Source organism: Hypanus sabinus, chromosome 18 (genome assembly GCF_030144855.1).
Source record: "Hypanus sabinus isolate sHypSab1 chromosome 18, sHypSab1.hap1, whole genome shotgun sequence".
Classification (NCBI taxonomy): domain Eukaryota; kingdom Metazoa; phylum Chordata; class Chondrichthyes; order Myliobatiformes; family Dasyatidae; genus Hypanus; species Hypanus sabinus.
In genome coordinates, this window is record NC_082723.1 from 41,309,281 (window position 1) to 41,324,230 (window position 14,950).

General features: G+C 61.2%; 1 protein-coding gene across 6 annotated transcripts in view; it reads left to right on the plus strand.

Annotated features, from left to right (window-relative positions):
* sardh (sarcosine dehydrogenase) overlaps positions 1-14,950 on the plus strand; it is a 94,953-nt gene that overhangs the window by 55,273 nt on the left and 24,730 nt on the right. For all 6 annotated transcript variants that reach the window (XM_059994265.1, XM_059994262.1, XM_059994263.1 and 3 more), the window contains exon 10: positions 1,038-1,128. In XM_059994265.1, coding sequence (XP_059850248.1) covers positions 1,038-1,128 — 91 coding nt within the window. The remainder of the gene's footprint in view (positions 1-1,037; positions 1,129-14,950) is intronic.

The following is a 14,950-nucleotide window of genomic DNA, read 5'->3' on the forward strand; positions in this document are numbered from 1 at the left end:
GGCTGTCCTACTGACACTCCGGTGGAACTGACGCAGCCCGACCGGCTGTCCTACTGACACTCCGGTGGAACTGACGCAGCCCGACCGGCTGTCCTACTGACACTCCGGTGGAACTGACGCAGCCCGACCGGCTGTCCTACTGACACTCCGGTGGAACTGACGCAGTGCAACCGGTTGCTCATCACTAACCTTTTTTGTAGGAGACCTTCAGGTACCGTTGTCCCACAAGCGACTTCAGTCCACTACGCAGAATTGAGTGGGTTTATGGGCTCATGGGCTGAGTCCTGTGGAGTGGGACAGGTACCCAGCACCTTTTGACTCAGTCTGGTACGCTGGCCCTTGAATTAGAACCTGTGCTTAAACTACTGTCAACCCTAGCGATGGATGGCTCGATGTCAGAATCCGAATCAGCTTTATTATCACTGACATACGCCATGAAACTCATCGTTGTGCGGCAGCGGTGGAGCCCAATACGTAAAGATGATCAAAAGCTATAATTAATTATATATGAAGTATATAGCATACAGTGTATACTATGTGTGTGTGTGTGTGTGTGTGTATATATATACTATAAGTATACAGTGCAAAAAGGAGAACAAAATTGAGAGGTAGTGTTCGTGGGCCATTCAGAAATCTCATGGTGGAGGGAAAGAAGCTGTTCCAAAATCGTTGAGTGTGTGTCTTCAGGATGCTGTACGTGCTCCATGATAGGAGTAGTGAGAAAAAGTGATGTACGAGGATGGTGAAGGTCGTTCACGATGGATGCTGCCTTACTGAGTCTCCCTCTCTGGGGAGGCCAGTGCCCGTGAGGGCTGGTTGAGTGAAGCTTTTTCTGATCCTGTGCAGTGGTGCAGCCCGTCAGAAAGCTCTCCGCGGCACATCGGTAGGAACTGGCTGGGGTCTCTGGTGACACCGCATCGCCTGGAGAAACTGCTCACCCTTTCCACTGCTCGTGTCGAAGCAAGCGCACAGTGAAGCTGCAAGGTTAAAGTGTGCTGCCCAGCCTTTAGTTGAAGCTGTTGGTTTCCCCTGCACAGGTATGATGTTAGGAGGCGGTTGCGGGAAGGAGCTGGCTCACTGGGTCACTCACGGTCGTCCAGAGAAGGACATGTACGGTTATGACATCCGGTAAGTGGACAAACAGAATGCATTTTACCCAGTCTGTCTTCCTTACCCCTGTGATTCGCAGATAAAGTCCCACAACTTCCATGCTGACCAGCGTCCCGAGGATTCGCCATCTCTAAAATCACTCCCTTATTGACTGTTCTGCTCTGACACACACACACAGATCCATTCATCCACTTCCCCGCTCCGTGCTGCATCAAATTCCAGTTAAGGACTCATCCCCCAGTGAGGGTCAGTGTGTGGGTGACCCATCCCCCAGTGAGGGTCAGTGTGTGTGGCGGACCTGCCCCCAGTGAGGGTCAGTGTGTGTGGGACCCATCCCCCAGTGAGAGTCAGTGTGTGCGTGGGATCCATCCCCCAGTGAGGGTCAGTGTGTGTGGGACACGACCCCCAGTGAGGGTCAGTGTGTGTGGGACCCATCCCCCAGTGAGGATCAGTGTGTGTGGGACCCGTCCCCCAGTGAGGGTCAGTGTGTGTGGGCCCCATCCCCCCAGTGAGGGTCAGTGGGTGTGGGACCCGTCTCCCAGTCAGGGTCACTGTGTGCGTGGGAATCGTCTCCCAGTGAGGGTCACTGTGTGTGTGGGACCCGTCCCATAGTGAGGGTCACTCTGAGTGTGGGACATGTCCCCAGTGAGGGTCAGTGTACGTGGGACCCATCCCCCAGTGAGGGTCAGTGTGTGTGGGACCTGTCCCCAGGGAGGGTCAGTGTGTGTGTGGGACCCATCCCCAGTGAGCCCAGTGAGGGTCAGTGTGTGTGGGGGACCCACCCCCAGTTAGGGTCAGTGTGTGTGGGACCCATCCCCCATTGAGGGTCAGTGTGTGTGGGACCTGTTCCTCCAGTGAGGGTCAGTGTGTGTGTGAGGGACCCATCCCCCAGTGAGGGTCAGTGGGTGAGGGACCCGTCTCCCAGTGAGGGTCACTGTGTGCGTGGGACCCGTCTCCCAGTGAGGGTCACTGTGTGTGTGGGACCCGTCCCATACTGAGGGTCACTGTGTGCATGGGACACGTCCCCAGTGAGGGTCAGTGTGCATGGCAACTGTCCCCCAGTGAGGGTCAGTGTGTGTGGGACACGTCCCCCAGGGAGGGTCAGTGTGCGTGGGACACGTCCCCCCGGGAGGGTCAGTGTGCGTGGGACCCATCCCCCCGTGAGGAACAGTGTGTGTGTGGGACACGTCCCCCGGTGAGGGTCAGTGTGTGTGGGACCCGTCACCCGGTGAGGATCAGTGTGTGTGTGGGACCTGTCCCCCAGTGAGGGCCAGTGTGTGTGTGGGACCTGTCCCCAGTGAGGGTCAGTGTGTGTGTCGGACCCATCTCCCATTGAGGGTCAGTGGGTGTGGGACCTTTCTCCCATTGAGGGGCACTGTGTGTGTGGGACCCGTCCCATAGTGAGGGTCACTCTGTGTGTGGGACACGTCCCCAGTGAGGGTCAGTGTGCGTGGGACCCGTCCCCCAAAGAGGGTCAGTGTGTGTGGGACCTGTTCCTCCAGTGAGAGTCAGTGTGTGTGTGGGACCCATCCCCCAGTGAGGGTCAGTGTGTGTCTTGGCCCCATCCCCCATTGAGGGTCAGTGTGTGTGGGATCCATCCCCCGGTGAGGGTCAGTGTGTGTGGCGGACCTGCCCCCAGTGAGTGTCAGTGTGTGTGGGACCTGTCCCCCAGTGAGGGTCAGTGTGTGTGTGAGGGACCCATCCCCCAGTGAGGGTCAGTGTGTGTGTGTGTGTGGGACCCATCCCCCAGTGAGGGTCAGTGGGTGTGGGACCCGTCTCCCAGTGAGGGTCAGTGGGAGAGGGACCCGTCTCCCAGTGAGGGTCACTGTGTGCGTGGGACCCGTCTCCCAGTGAGGGTCACTGTGTGTGTGGGACCCGTCCCATACTGAGGGTCACTGTGTGCATGGGACACGTCCCCAGTGAGGGTCAGTGTGCATGGGAACTGTCCCCCAGTGAGGGTCAGTGTGTGTGGGACCCGTTCCTCCAGTGAGGATCAGTGTGTGCGTGTGACCTGTCCCCCAGTGAGGGTCAGTGTGTGTGGGACACGTCCCCCAGGGAGGGTCAGTGTGCATGGGACCCATCCCCCAGTGAGGATCAGTGTGTGTGTGGGACACGTCCCCCGGTGAGGGTCAGTGTGTGTGGGACCCGTCACCCGGTGAGGATCAGTGTGTGTGTGGGACCTGTCCCCCAGTGAGGGCCAGTGTGTGTGTGGGACCCATCTCCCATTGAGGGTCAGTGGGTGTGGGACCTGTCTCCCATTGAGGGGCACTGTGTGTGTGGGACCCGTCCCATAGTGAGGGTCACACTGTGTGTGGGACACGTCCCCAGTGAGGGTCAGTGTGCGTGGGACCCGTCCCCCAGTGAGGGTCAGTGAGTGTGGGACCTGTTCCTCCAGTGAGAGTCAGTGTGTGTGTGGGCACCATCCCCCAGTGAGGGTCAGTGTGTGTGGGATCCATCCCCCAGTGAGGGTCAGTGTGCGTGTGGGACCTGTCCCCCAGTGAGGGTCAGTGTGTGTGGGACCCATCTTCAGTGAGGGTCAGTGTGTGTGGGACCCATCCCCCAGTGAGGGTCAGTGTGTGTGTGGGACCTGTTCCTCCAGTGAGAGTCAGTGTGTGTGTGGGACCCATCCCCCAGTGAGGGTCAGTGTGTGTGGGCCCCATCCCCCCAGTGAGGGTCAGTGGGTGTGGGACCCGTCTCCCAGTGAGGGTCGCTGTATGCATGGGACACGTCTCCCAGTGAGGGTCACTGTGTGTGTGGGACCCGTCCCATACTGAGGGTCACTGTGTGCATGGGACACGTCCCCAGTGAGGGTCAGTGTGTGTGGGACCCGTTCCCCAGTGAGGGTTTGTGTGTGTGGGACCTGTTCCTCCAGTGAGGGTCAGTGTGTGTGGGACCCATCCCCCAGTGAGGGTCAGTGTGTGTGGGACCCATCTTCAGTGAGGGTCAGTGTGTGTGTGGGACCCATTCCCCAGTGAGGGTCAGTGTGTGTGGGACCCATCCCCCAGTGAGGGTCAGTGTGTGTGTGGGACCTGTTCCTCCAGTGAGAGTCAGTGTGTGTGTGGGACCCGTCCCCCAGTGAGGGTCAGTGTGTGTGGGCCCCATCCCCCCAGTGAGGGTCAGTGGGTGTGGGACCCGTCTCCCAGTGATGGTCAGTGTGTGTGGGACCCGTTCCTCCAGTGAGAGTCAGTGTGTGTGTGGGCCCCATCCCCCAGTGAGGGTCAGTGTGTGTGGGATCCATCCCCCAGTGAGGGTCAGTGTGCGTGTGGGACCTGTCCCCCAGTGAGGGTCAGTGTGTGTGGGACCCATCTTCAGTGAGGGTCAGTGTGTGTGGGACCCATCCCCCAGTGAGGGTCAGTGTGTGTGTGGGACCTGTTCCTTCAGTGAGAGTCAGTGTGTGTGTGGGACCCATCCCCCAGTGAGGGTCAGTGTGTGTGGGCCCCATCCCCCCAGTGAGGGTCAGTGGGTGTGGGACCCGTCTCCCAGTGAGGGTCGCTGTATGCATGGGACACGTCTCCCAGTGAGGGTCACTGTGTGTGTGGGACCCGTCCCATATTGAGGGTCACTGTGTGCATGGGACACATCCCCAGTGAGGGTCAGTGTGTGTGGGACCCGTTCCCCAGTGAGGGTTTGTGTGTGTGGGACCTGTTCCTCCAGTGAGGGTCAGTGTGTGTGGGACCCATCCCCCAGTGAGGGTCAGTGTGTGTGGGACCCATCTTCAGTGAGGGTCAGTGTGTGTGTGGGACCCATTCCCCAGTGAGGGTCAGTGTGTGTGGGACCCATCCCCCAGTGAGGGTCAGTGTGTGTGGGCCCCATCCCCCCAGTGAGGGTCAGTGGGTGTGTGCCCCATCCCCCCAGTGAGGGTCAGTGTGTGTGGGACCCGTTCCTCCAGTGAGGATCAGTGTGTGCGTGTGACCTGTCCCCCAGTGAGGGTCACTGTGTGTGGGACACGTCCCCCAGGGAGGGTCAGTGTGGGTGGGACCTGTTCCTCCAGTGAGGGTCAGTGTGTGTGGGACCCGTCCCCAAGTGATGGTCAGTGTGTGTGTGGGACCCATCCCCCAGTGAGGGTCAGTGTGTGTGGGACCCATCCCCCAGTGAGGATCAGTGTGTGTGGGACCCGTCTCCCAGTGAGGGTCAGTGGGTGTGGGACCTTTCTCCCATTGAGGGGCACTGTGTGTGTGGGACCCGTCCCATAGTGAGGGTCACTCTGTGTGTGGGACACGTCCCCAGTGAGGGTCAGTGTGCGTGGGACCCGTCCCCCAAAGAGGGTCAGTGTGTGTGGGACCTGTTCCTCCAGTGAGAGTCAGTGTGTGTGTGGGACCCATCCCCCAGTGAGGGTCAGTGTGTGTCTTGGCCCCATCCCCCATTGAGGGTCAGTGTGTGTGGGATCCATCCCCCGGTGAGGGTCAGTGTGTGTGGCAGACCTGCCCCCAGTGAGTGTCAGTGTGTGTGGGACCTGTCCCCCATTGAGTGTCAGTGTGTGTGGGACCTGTCCCCAGTGAGGGTCAGTGTGTGTGTGTGGGACCCGTCCCCAGTGAGCCCAGTGAGGGTCAGTGTGTGTGGGACCTGTCCCCCAGTGAGGGTCAGTGTGTGTGGGCCCCATCCCCCCAGTGAGGGTCAGTGGGTGTGGGACCCGTCTCCCAGTCAGGGTCACTGTGTGCGTGGGAATCGTCTCCCAGTGAGGGTCACTGTGTGTGTGGGACCCGTCCGATAGTGAGGGTCAGAGTGTGTGTGGGACCTGTCCCCCAGTGAGGGTCAGTGTGTGTGGGACCCGTCCCCCACTGAGGGTCAGTGTGTCTGGGACACTTCCCCCACTGAGGGTCAGTGTGTGTGGGCCCCATCCCCCCAGTGATGGTCAGTGGGTGTGGGACCCGTCTCCCAGTGAGGGTCAGTGTGTGTGTGGGACCCGTCCCCAGTGAGCCCAGTGAGGGTCAGTGTGTGTGGGGGACCCACTCCCAGTGAGGGTCAGTGTGTGTGGACCCATCCCACATTGAGGGTCAGTGTGTGTGGGACCTGTTCCTCCAGTGAGGGTCAGTGTGTGTGTGAGGGACCCATCCGCCAGTGAGGGTCAGTGTGTGTGTGAGGGACCCATCCCCCAGTGAGGGTCAGTGTGTGTGTGTGTGTGGGACCCGTCTCCCAGTGAGGGTCAGTGGGAGAGGGACCCGTCTCCCAGTGAGGGTCACTGTGTGCGTGGGACCCGTCTCCCAGTGAGGGTCACTGTGTGTGTGGGACCCGTCCCATACTGAGGGTCACTGTGTGCATGGGACACGTCCCCAGTGAGGGTCAGTGTGCATGGGAACTGTCCCCCAGTGAGGGTCAGTGTGTGTGGGACCCGTTCCTCCAGTGAGGATCAGTGTGTGCGTGTGACCTGTCCCCCAGTGAGGGTCAGTGTGTGTGGGACACGTCCCCCAGGGAGGGTCAGTGTGCATGGGACCCATCCCCCAGTGAGGATCAGTGTGTGTGTGGGACACGTCCCCCGGTGAGGGTCAGTGTGTGTGGGACCCGTCACCCGGTGAGGATCAGTGTGTGTGTGGGACCTGTCCCCCAGTGAGGGCCAGTGTGTGTGTGGGACCCATCTCCCATTGAGGGTCAGTGGGTGTGGGACCTGTCTCCCATTGAGGGGCACTGTGTGTGTGGGACCCGTCCCATAGTGAGGGTCACACTGTGTGTGGGACACGTCCCCAGTGAGGGTCAGTGTGCGTGGGACCCGTCCCCCAGTGAGGGTCAGTGAGTGTGGGACCTGTTCCTCCAGTGAGAGTCAGTGTGTGTGTGGGACCCATCCCCCAGTGAGGGTCAGTGAGTGTGGGACCTGTTCCTCCAGTGAGGGTCACTGTGTGCGTGGGACCTGTCCCCCAGTGAGGGTCAGTGTGTGTGGGACACGTCCCCCAGGGAGGGTCAGTGTGCATGGGACCCATCCCCCAGTGAGGATCAGTGTGTGTGTGGGACACGTCCCCCGGTGAGGGTCAGTGTGTGTGGGACCCGTCACCCGGTGAGGATCAGTGTGTGTGTGGGACCTGTCCCCCAGTGAGGGCCAGTGTGTGTGTGGGACCCATCTCCCATTGAGGGTCAGTGGGTGTGGGACCTGTCTCCCATTGAGGGGCACTGTGTGTGTGGGACCCGTCCCATAGTGAGGGTCACACTGTGTGTGGGACACGTCCCCAGTGAGGGTCAGTGTGCGTGGGACCCGTCCCCCAGTGAGGGTCAGTGAGTGTGGGACCTGTTCCTCCAGTGAGAGTCAGTGTGTGTGTGGGCACCATCCCCCAGTGAGGGTCAGTGTGTGTGGGATCCATCCCCCAGTGAGGGTCAGTGTGCGTGTGGGACCTGTCCCCCAGTGAGGGTCAGTGTGTGTGGGACCCATCTTCAGTGAGGGTCAGTGTGTGTGGGACCCATCCCCCAGTGAGGGTCAGTGTGTGTGTGGGACCTGTTCCTCCAGTGAGAGTCAGTGTGTGTGTGGGACCCATCCCCCAGTGAGGGTCAGTGTGTGTGGGCCCCATCCCCCCAGTGAGGGTCAGTGGGTGTGGGACCCGTCTCCCAGTGAGGGTCGCTGTATGCATGGGACACGTCTCCCAGTGAGGGTCACTGTGTGTGTGGGACCCGTCCCATACTGAGGGTCACTGTGTGCATGGGACACGTCCCCAGTGAGGGTCAGTGTGTGTGGGACCCGTTCCCCAGTGAGGGTTTGTGTGTGTGGGACCTGTTCCTCCAGTGAGGGTCAGTGTGTGTGGGACCCATCCCCCAGTGAGGGTCAGTGTGTGTGGGACCCATCTTCAGTGAGGGTCAGTGTGTGTGTGGGACCCATTCCCCAGTGAGGGTCAGTGTGTGTGGGACCCATCCCCCAGTGAGGGTCAGTGTGTGTGTGGGACCTGTTCCTCCAGTGAGAGTCAGTGTGTGTGTGGGACCCGTCCCCCAGTGAGGGTCAGTGTGTGTGGGCCCCATCCCCCCAGTGAGGGTCAGTGGGTGTGGGACCCGTCTCCCAGTGATGGTCAGTGTGTGTGGGACCCGTTCCTCCAGTGAGAGTCAGTGTGTGTGTGGGCCCCATCCCCCAGTGAGGGTCAGTGTGTGTGGGATCCATCCCCCAGTGAGGGTCAGTGTGCGTGTGGGACCTGTCCCCCAGTGAGGGTCAGTGTGTGTGGGATCCATCCCCCAGTGAGGGTCAGTGTGCGTGTGGGACCTGTCCCCCAGTGAGGGTCAGTGTGTGTGGGACCCATCTTCAGTGAGGGTCAGTGTGTGTGGGACCCATCCCCCAGTGAGGGTCAGTGTGTGTGTGGGACCTGTTCCTTCAGTGAGAGTCAGTGTGTGTGTGGGACCCATCCCCCAGTGAGGGTCAGTGTGTGTGGGCCCCATCCCCCCAGTGAGGGTCAGTGGGTGTGGGACCCGTCTCCCAGTGAGGGTCGCTGTATGCATGGGACACGTCTCCCAGTGAGGGTCACTGTGTGTGTGGGACCCGTCCCATATTGAGGGTCACTGTGTGCATGGGACACATCCCCAGTGAGGGTCAGTGTGTGTGGGACCCGTTCCCCAGTGAGGGTTTGTGTGTGTGGGACCTGTTCCTCCAGTGAGGGTCAGTGTGTGTGGGACCCATCCCCCAGTGAGGGTCAGTGTGTGTGGGACCCATCTTCAGTGAGGGTCAGTGTGTGTGTGGGACCCATTCCCCAGTGAGGGTCAGTGTGTGTGGGACCCATCCCCCAGTGAGGGTCAGTGTGTGTGGGCCCCATCCCCCCAGTGAGGGTCAGTGGGTGTGGGCCCCATCCCCCCAGTGAGGGTCAGTGTGTGTGGGACCCGTTCCTCCAGTGAGGATCAGTGTGTGCGTGTGACCTGTCCCCCAGTGAGGGTCACTGTGTGTGGGACACGTCCCCCAGGGAGGGTCAGTGTGGGTGGGACCTGTTCCTCCAGTGAGGGTCAGTGTGTGTGGGACCCGTCCCCAAGTGATGGTCAGTGTGTGTGTGGGACCCATCCCCCAGTGAGGGTCAGTGTGTGTGGGACCCATCCCCCAGTGAGGATCAGTGTGTGTGGGACCCGTCTCCCAGTGAGGGTCAGTGGGTGTGGGACCTTTCTCCCATTGAGGGGCACTGTGTGTGTGGGACCCGTCCCATAGTGAGGGTCACTCTGTGTGTGGGCCCCATCCCCCCAGTGAGGGTCAGTGTGTGTGGGACCTGTTCCTCCAGTGAGGATCAGTGTGTGCGTGTGACCTGTCCCCCAGTGAGGGTCACTGTGTGTGGGACACGTCCCCCAGGGAGGGTCAGTGTGGGTGGGACCTGTTCCTCCAGTGAGGGTCAGTGTGTGTGGGACCCGTCCCCAAGTGATGGTCAGTGTGTGTGTGGGACCCATCCCCCAGTGAGGGTCAGTGTGTGTGGGACCCATCCCCCAGTGAGGATCAGTGTGTGTGGGACCCGTCTCCCAGTGAGGGTCAGTGGGTGTGGGACCTTTCTCCCATTGAGGGGCACTGTGTGTGTGGGACCCGTCCCATAGTGAGGGTCACTCTGTGTGTGGGACACGTCCCCAGTGAGGGTCAGTGTGCGTGGGACCCGTCCCCCAAAGAGGGTCAGTGTGTGTGGGACCTGTTCCTCCAGTGAGAGTCAGTGTGTGTGTGGGACCCATCCCCCAGTGAGGGTCAGTGTGTGTCTTGGCCCCATCCCCCATTGAGGGTCAGTGTGTGTGGGATCCATCCCCCGGTGAGGGTCAGTGTGTGTGGCAGACCTGCCCCCAGTGAGTGTCAGTGTGTGTGGGACCTGTCCCCCATTGAGTGTCAGTGTGTGTGGGACCTGTCCCCAGTGAGGGTCAGTGTGTGTGTGTGGGACCCGTCCCCAGTGAGCCCAGTGAGGGTCAGTGTGTGTGGGACCTGTCCCCCAGTGAGGGTCAGTGTGTGTGGGCCCCATCCCCCCAGTGAGGGTCAGTGGGTGTGGGACCCGTCTCCCAGTCAGGGTCACTGTGTGCGTGGGAATCGTCTCCCAGTGAGGGTCACTGTGTGTGTGGGACCCGTCCGATAGTGAGGGTCAGAGTGTGTGTGGGACCTGTCCCCCAGTGAGGGTCAGTGTGTGTGGGACCCGTCCCCCACTGAGGGTCAGTGTGTCTGGGACACTTCCCCCACTGAGGGTCAGTGTGTGTGGGCCCCATCCCCCCAGTGATGGTCAGTGGGTGTGGGACCCGTCTCCCAGTGAGGGTCAGTGTGTGTGTGGGACCCGTCCCCAGTGAGCCCAGTGAGGGTCAGTGTGTGTGGGGGACCCACTCCCAGTGAGGGTCAGTGTGTGTGGACCCATCCCACATTGAGGGTCAGTGTGTGTGGGACCTGTTCCTCCAGTGAGGGTCAGTGTGTGTGTGAGGGACCCATCCGCCAGTGAGGGTCAGTGTGTGTGTGAGGGACCCATCCCCCAGTGAGGGTCAGTGTGTGTGTGTGTGTGTGGGACCCGTCTCCCAGTGAGGGTCAGTGGGAGAGGGACCCGTCTCCCAGTGAGGGTCACTGTGTGCGTGGGACCCGTCTCCCAGTGAGGGTCACTGTGTGTGTGGGACCCGTCCCATACTGAGGGTCACTGTGTGCATGGGACACGTCCCCAGTGAGGGTCAGTGTGCATGGGAACTGTCCCCCAGTGAGGGTCAGTGTGTGTGGGACCCGTTCCTCCAGTGAGGATCAGTGTGTGCGTGTGACCTGTCCCCCAGTGAGGGTCAGTGTGTGTGGGACACGTCCCCCAGGGAGGGTCAGTGTGCATGGGACCCATCCCCCAGTGAGGATCAGTGTGTGTGTGGGACACGTCCCCCGGTGAGGGTCAGTGTGTGTGGGACCCGTCACCCGGTGAGGATCAGTGTGTGTGTGGGACCTGTCCCCCAGTGAGGGCCAGTGTGTGTGTGGGACCCACCTCCCATTGAGGGTCAGTGGGTGTGGGACCTGTCTCCCATTGAGGGGCACTGTGTGTGTGGGACCCGTCCCATAGTGAGGGTCACTCTGTGTGTGGGACACGTCCCCAGTGAGGGTCAGTGTGCGTGGGACCCGTCCCCCAGTGAGGGTCAGTGAGTGTGGGACCTGTTCCTCCAGTGAGAGTCAGTGTGTGTGTGGGCCCCATCCCCCAGTGAGGGTCAGTGTGTGTGGGATCCATCCCCCAGTGAGGGTCAGTGTGCGTGTGGGACCTGTCCCCCAGTGAGGGTCAGTGTGTGTGGGACCCATCTTCAGTGAGGGTCAGTGTGTGTGGGACCCATCCCCCAGTGAGGGTCAGTGTGTGTGTGGGACTTGTTCCTCCAGTGAGAGTCAGTGTGTGTGTGGGACCCATCCCCCAGTGAGGGTCAGTGTGTGTGGGCCCCATCCCCCCAGTGAGGGTCAGTGTGTGTGTCGGACCCATCTCCCATTGAGGGTCAGTGGGTGTGGGACCTTTCTCCCATTGAGGGGCACTGTGTGTGTGGGACCCGTCCCATAGTGAGGGTCACTCTGTGTGTGGGACACGTCCCCAGTGAGGGTCAGTGTGCGTGGGACCCGTCCCCCAAAGAGGGTCAGTGTGTGTGGGACCTGTTCCTCCAGTGAGAGTCAGTGTGTGTGTGGGACCCATCCCCCAGTGAGGGTCAGTGTGTGTCTTGGCCCCATCCCCCATTGAGGGTCAGTGTGTGTGGGATCCATCCCCCGGTGAGGGTCAGTGTGTGTGGCAGACCTGCCCCCAGTGAGTGTCAGTGTGTGTGGGACCTGTCCCCCATTGAGTGTCAGTGTGTGTGGGACCTGTCCCCAGTGAGGGTCAGTGTGTGTGTGTGGGACCCGTCCCCAGTGAGCCCAGTGAGGGTCAGTGTGTGTGGGACCTGTCCCCCAGTGAGGGTCAGTGTGTGTGGGCCCCATCCCCCCAGTGAGGGTCAGTGGGTGTGGGACCCGTCTCCCAGTCAGGGTCACTGTGTGCGTGGGAATCGTCTCCCAGTGAGGGTCACTGTGTGTGTGGGACCCGTCCGATAGTGAGGGTCAGAGTGTGTGTGGGACCTGTCCCCCAGTGAGGGTCAGTGTGTGTGGGACCCGTCCCCCACTGAGGGTCAGTGTGTCTGGGACACTTCCCCCACTGAGGGTCAGTGTGTGTGGGCCCCATCCCCCCAGTGATGGTCAGTGGGTGTGGGACCCGTCTCCCAGTGAGGGTCAGTGTGTGTGTGGGACCCATCCCCAGTGAGCCCAGTGAGGGTCAGTGTGTGTGGGGGACCCACTCCCAGTGAGGGTCAGTGTGTGTGGACCCATCCCACATTGAGGGTCAGTGTGTGTGGGACCTGTTCCTCCAGTGAGGGTCAGTGTGTGTGTGAGGGACCCATCCGCCAGTGAGGGTCAGTGTGTGTGTGAGGGACCCATCCCCCAGTGAGGGTCAGTGTGTGTGTGTGTGTGGGACCCGTCTCCCAGTGAGGGTCAGTGGGAGAGGGACCCGTCTCCCAGTGAGGGTCACTGTGTGCGTGGGACCCGTCTCCCAGTGAGGGTCACTGTGTGTGTGGGACCCGTCCCATACTGAGGGTCACTGTGTGCATGGGACACGTCCCCAGTGAGGGTCAGTGTGCATGGGAACTGTCCCCCAGTGAGGGTCAGTGTGTGTGGGACCCGTTCCTCCAGTGAGGATCAGTGTGTGCGTGTGACCTGTCCCCCAGTGAGGGTCAGTGTGTGTGGGACACGTCCCCCAGGGAGGGTCAGTGTGCATGGGACCCATCCCCCAGTGAGGATCAGTGTGTGTGTGGGACACGTCCCCCGGTGAGGGTCAGTGTGTGTGGGACCCGTCACCCGGTGAGGATCAGTGTGTGTGTGGGACCTGTCCCCCAGTGAGGGCCAGTGTGTGTGTGGGACCCACCTCCCATTGAGGGTCAGTGGGTGTGGGACCTGTCTCCCATTGAGGGGCACTGTGTGTGTGGGACCCGTCCCATAGTGAGGGTCACACTGTGTGTGGGACACGTCCCCAGTGAGGGTCAGTGTGCGTGGGACCCGTCCCCCAGTGAGGGTCAGTGAGTGTGGGACCTGTTCCTCCAGTGAGAGTCAGTGTGTGTGTGGGACCCATCCCCCAGTGAGGGTCAGTGAGTGTGGGACCTGTTCCTCCAGTGAGGGTCACTGTGTGCGTGGGACCCGTCTCCCAGTGAGGGTCACTGTGTGTGTGGGACCCGTCCCATACTGAGGGTCACTGTGTGCATGGGACACGTCCCCAGTGAGGGTCAGTGTGCATGGGAACTGTCCCCCAGTGAGGGTCAGTGTGTGTGGGACCCGTTCCTCCAGTGAGGATCAGTGTGTGCGTGTGACCTGTCCCCCAGTGAGGGTCAGTGTGTGTGGGACACGTCCCCCAGGGAGGGTCAGTGTGCATGGGACCCATCCCCCAGTGAGGATCAGTGTGTGTGTGGGACACGTCCCCCGGTGAGGGTCAGTGTGTGTGGGACCCGTCACCCGGTGAGGATCAGTGTGTGTGTGGGACCTGTCCCCCAGTGAGGGCCAGTGTGTGTGTGGGACCCATCTCCCATTGAGGGTCAGTGGGTGTGGGACCTGTCTCCCATTGAGGGGCACTGTGTGTGTGGGACCCGTCCCATAGTGAGGGTCACACTGTGTGTGGGACACGTCCCTAGTGAGGGTCAGTGTGCGTGGGACCCGTCCCCCAGTGAGGGTCAGTGAGTGTGGGACCTGTTCCTCCAGTGAGAGTCAGTGTGTGTGTGGGCACCATCCCCCAGTGAGGGTCAGTGTGTGTGGGATCCATCCCCCAGTGAGGGTCAGTGTGCGTGTGGGACCTGTCCCCCAGTGAGGGTCAGTGTGTGTGGGACCCATCTTCAGTGAGGGTCAGTGTGTGTGGGACCCATCCCCCAGTGAGGGTCAGTGTGTGTGTGGGACCTGTTCCTCCAGTGAGAGTCAGTGTGTGTGTGGGACCCATCCCCCAGTGAGGGTCAGTGTGTGTGGGCCCCATCCCCCCAGTGAGGGTCAGTGGGTGTGGGACCCGTCTCCCAGTGAGGGTCGCTGTATGCATGGGACACGTCTCCCAGTGAGGGTCACTGTGTGTGTGGGACCCGTCCCATACTGAGGGTCACTGTGTGCATGGGACACGTCCCCAGTGAGGGTCAGTGTGTGTGGGACCCGTTCCCCAGTGAGGGTTTGTGTGTGTGGGACCTGTTCCTCCAGTGAGGGTCAGTGTGTGTGGGACCCATCCCCCAGTGAGGGTCAGTGTGTGTGGGACCCATCTTCAGTGAGGGTCAGTGTGTGTGTGGGACCCATTCCCCAGTGAGGGTCAGTGTGTGTGGGACCCATCCCCCAGTGAGGGTCAGTGTGTGTGTGGGACCTGTTCCTCCAGTGAGAGTCAGTGTGTGTGTGGGACCCGTCCCCCAGTGAGGGTCAGTGTGTGTGGGCCCCATCCCCCCAGTGAGGGTCAGTGGGTGTGGGACCCGTCTCCCAGTGATGGTCAGTGTGTGTGGGACCCGTTCCTCCAGTGAGAGTCAGTGTGTGTGTGGGCCCCATCCCCCAGTGAGGGTCAGTGTGTGTGGGATCCATCCCCCAGTGAGGGTCAGTGTGCGTGTGGGACCTGTCCCCCAGTGAGGGTCAGTGTGTGTGGGACCCATCTTCAGTGAGGGTCAGTGTGTGTGGGACCCATCCCCCAGTGAGGGTCAGTGTGTGTGTGGGACCTGTTCCTTCAGTGAGAGTCAGTGTGTGTGTGGGACCCATCCCCCAGTGAGGGTCAGTGTGTGTGGGCCCCATCCCCCCAGTGAGGGTCAGTGGGTGTGGGACCCGTCTCCCAGTGAGGGTCGCTGTATGCATGGGACACGTCTCCCAGTGAGGGTCACTGTGTGTGTGGGACCCGTCCCATATTGAGGGTCACTGTGTGCATGGGACACATCCCCAGTGAGGGTCAGTGTGTGTGGGACCCGTTCCCCAGTGAGGGTTTGT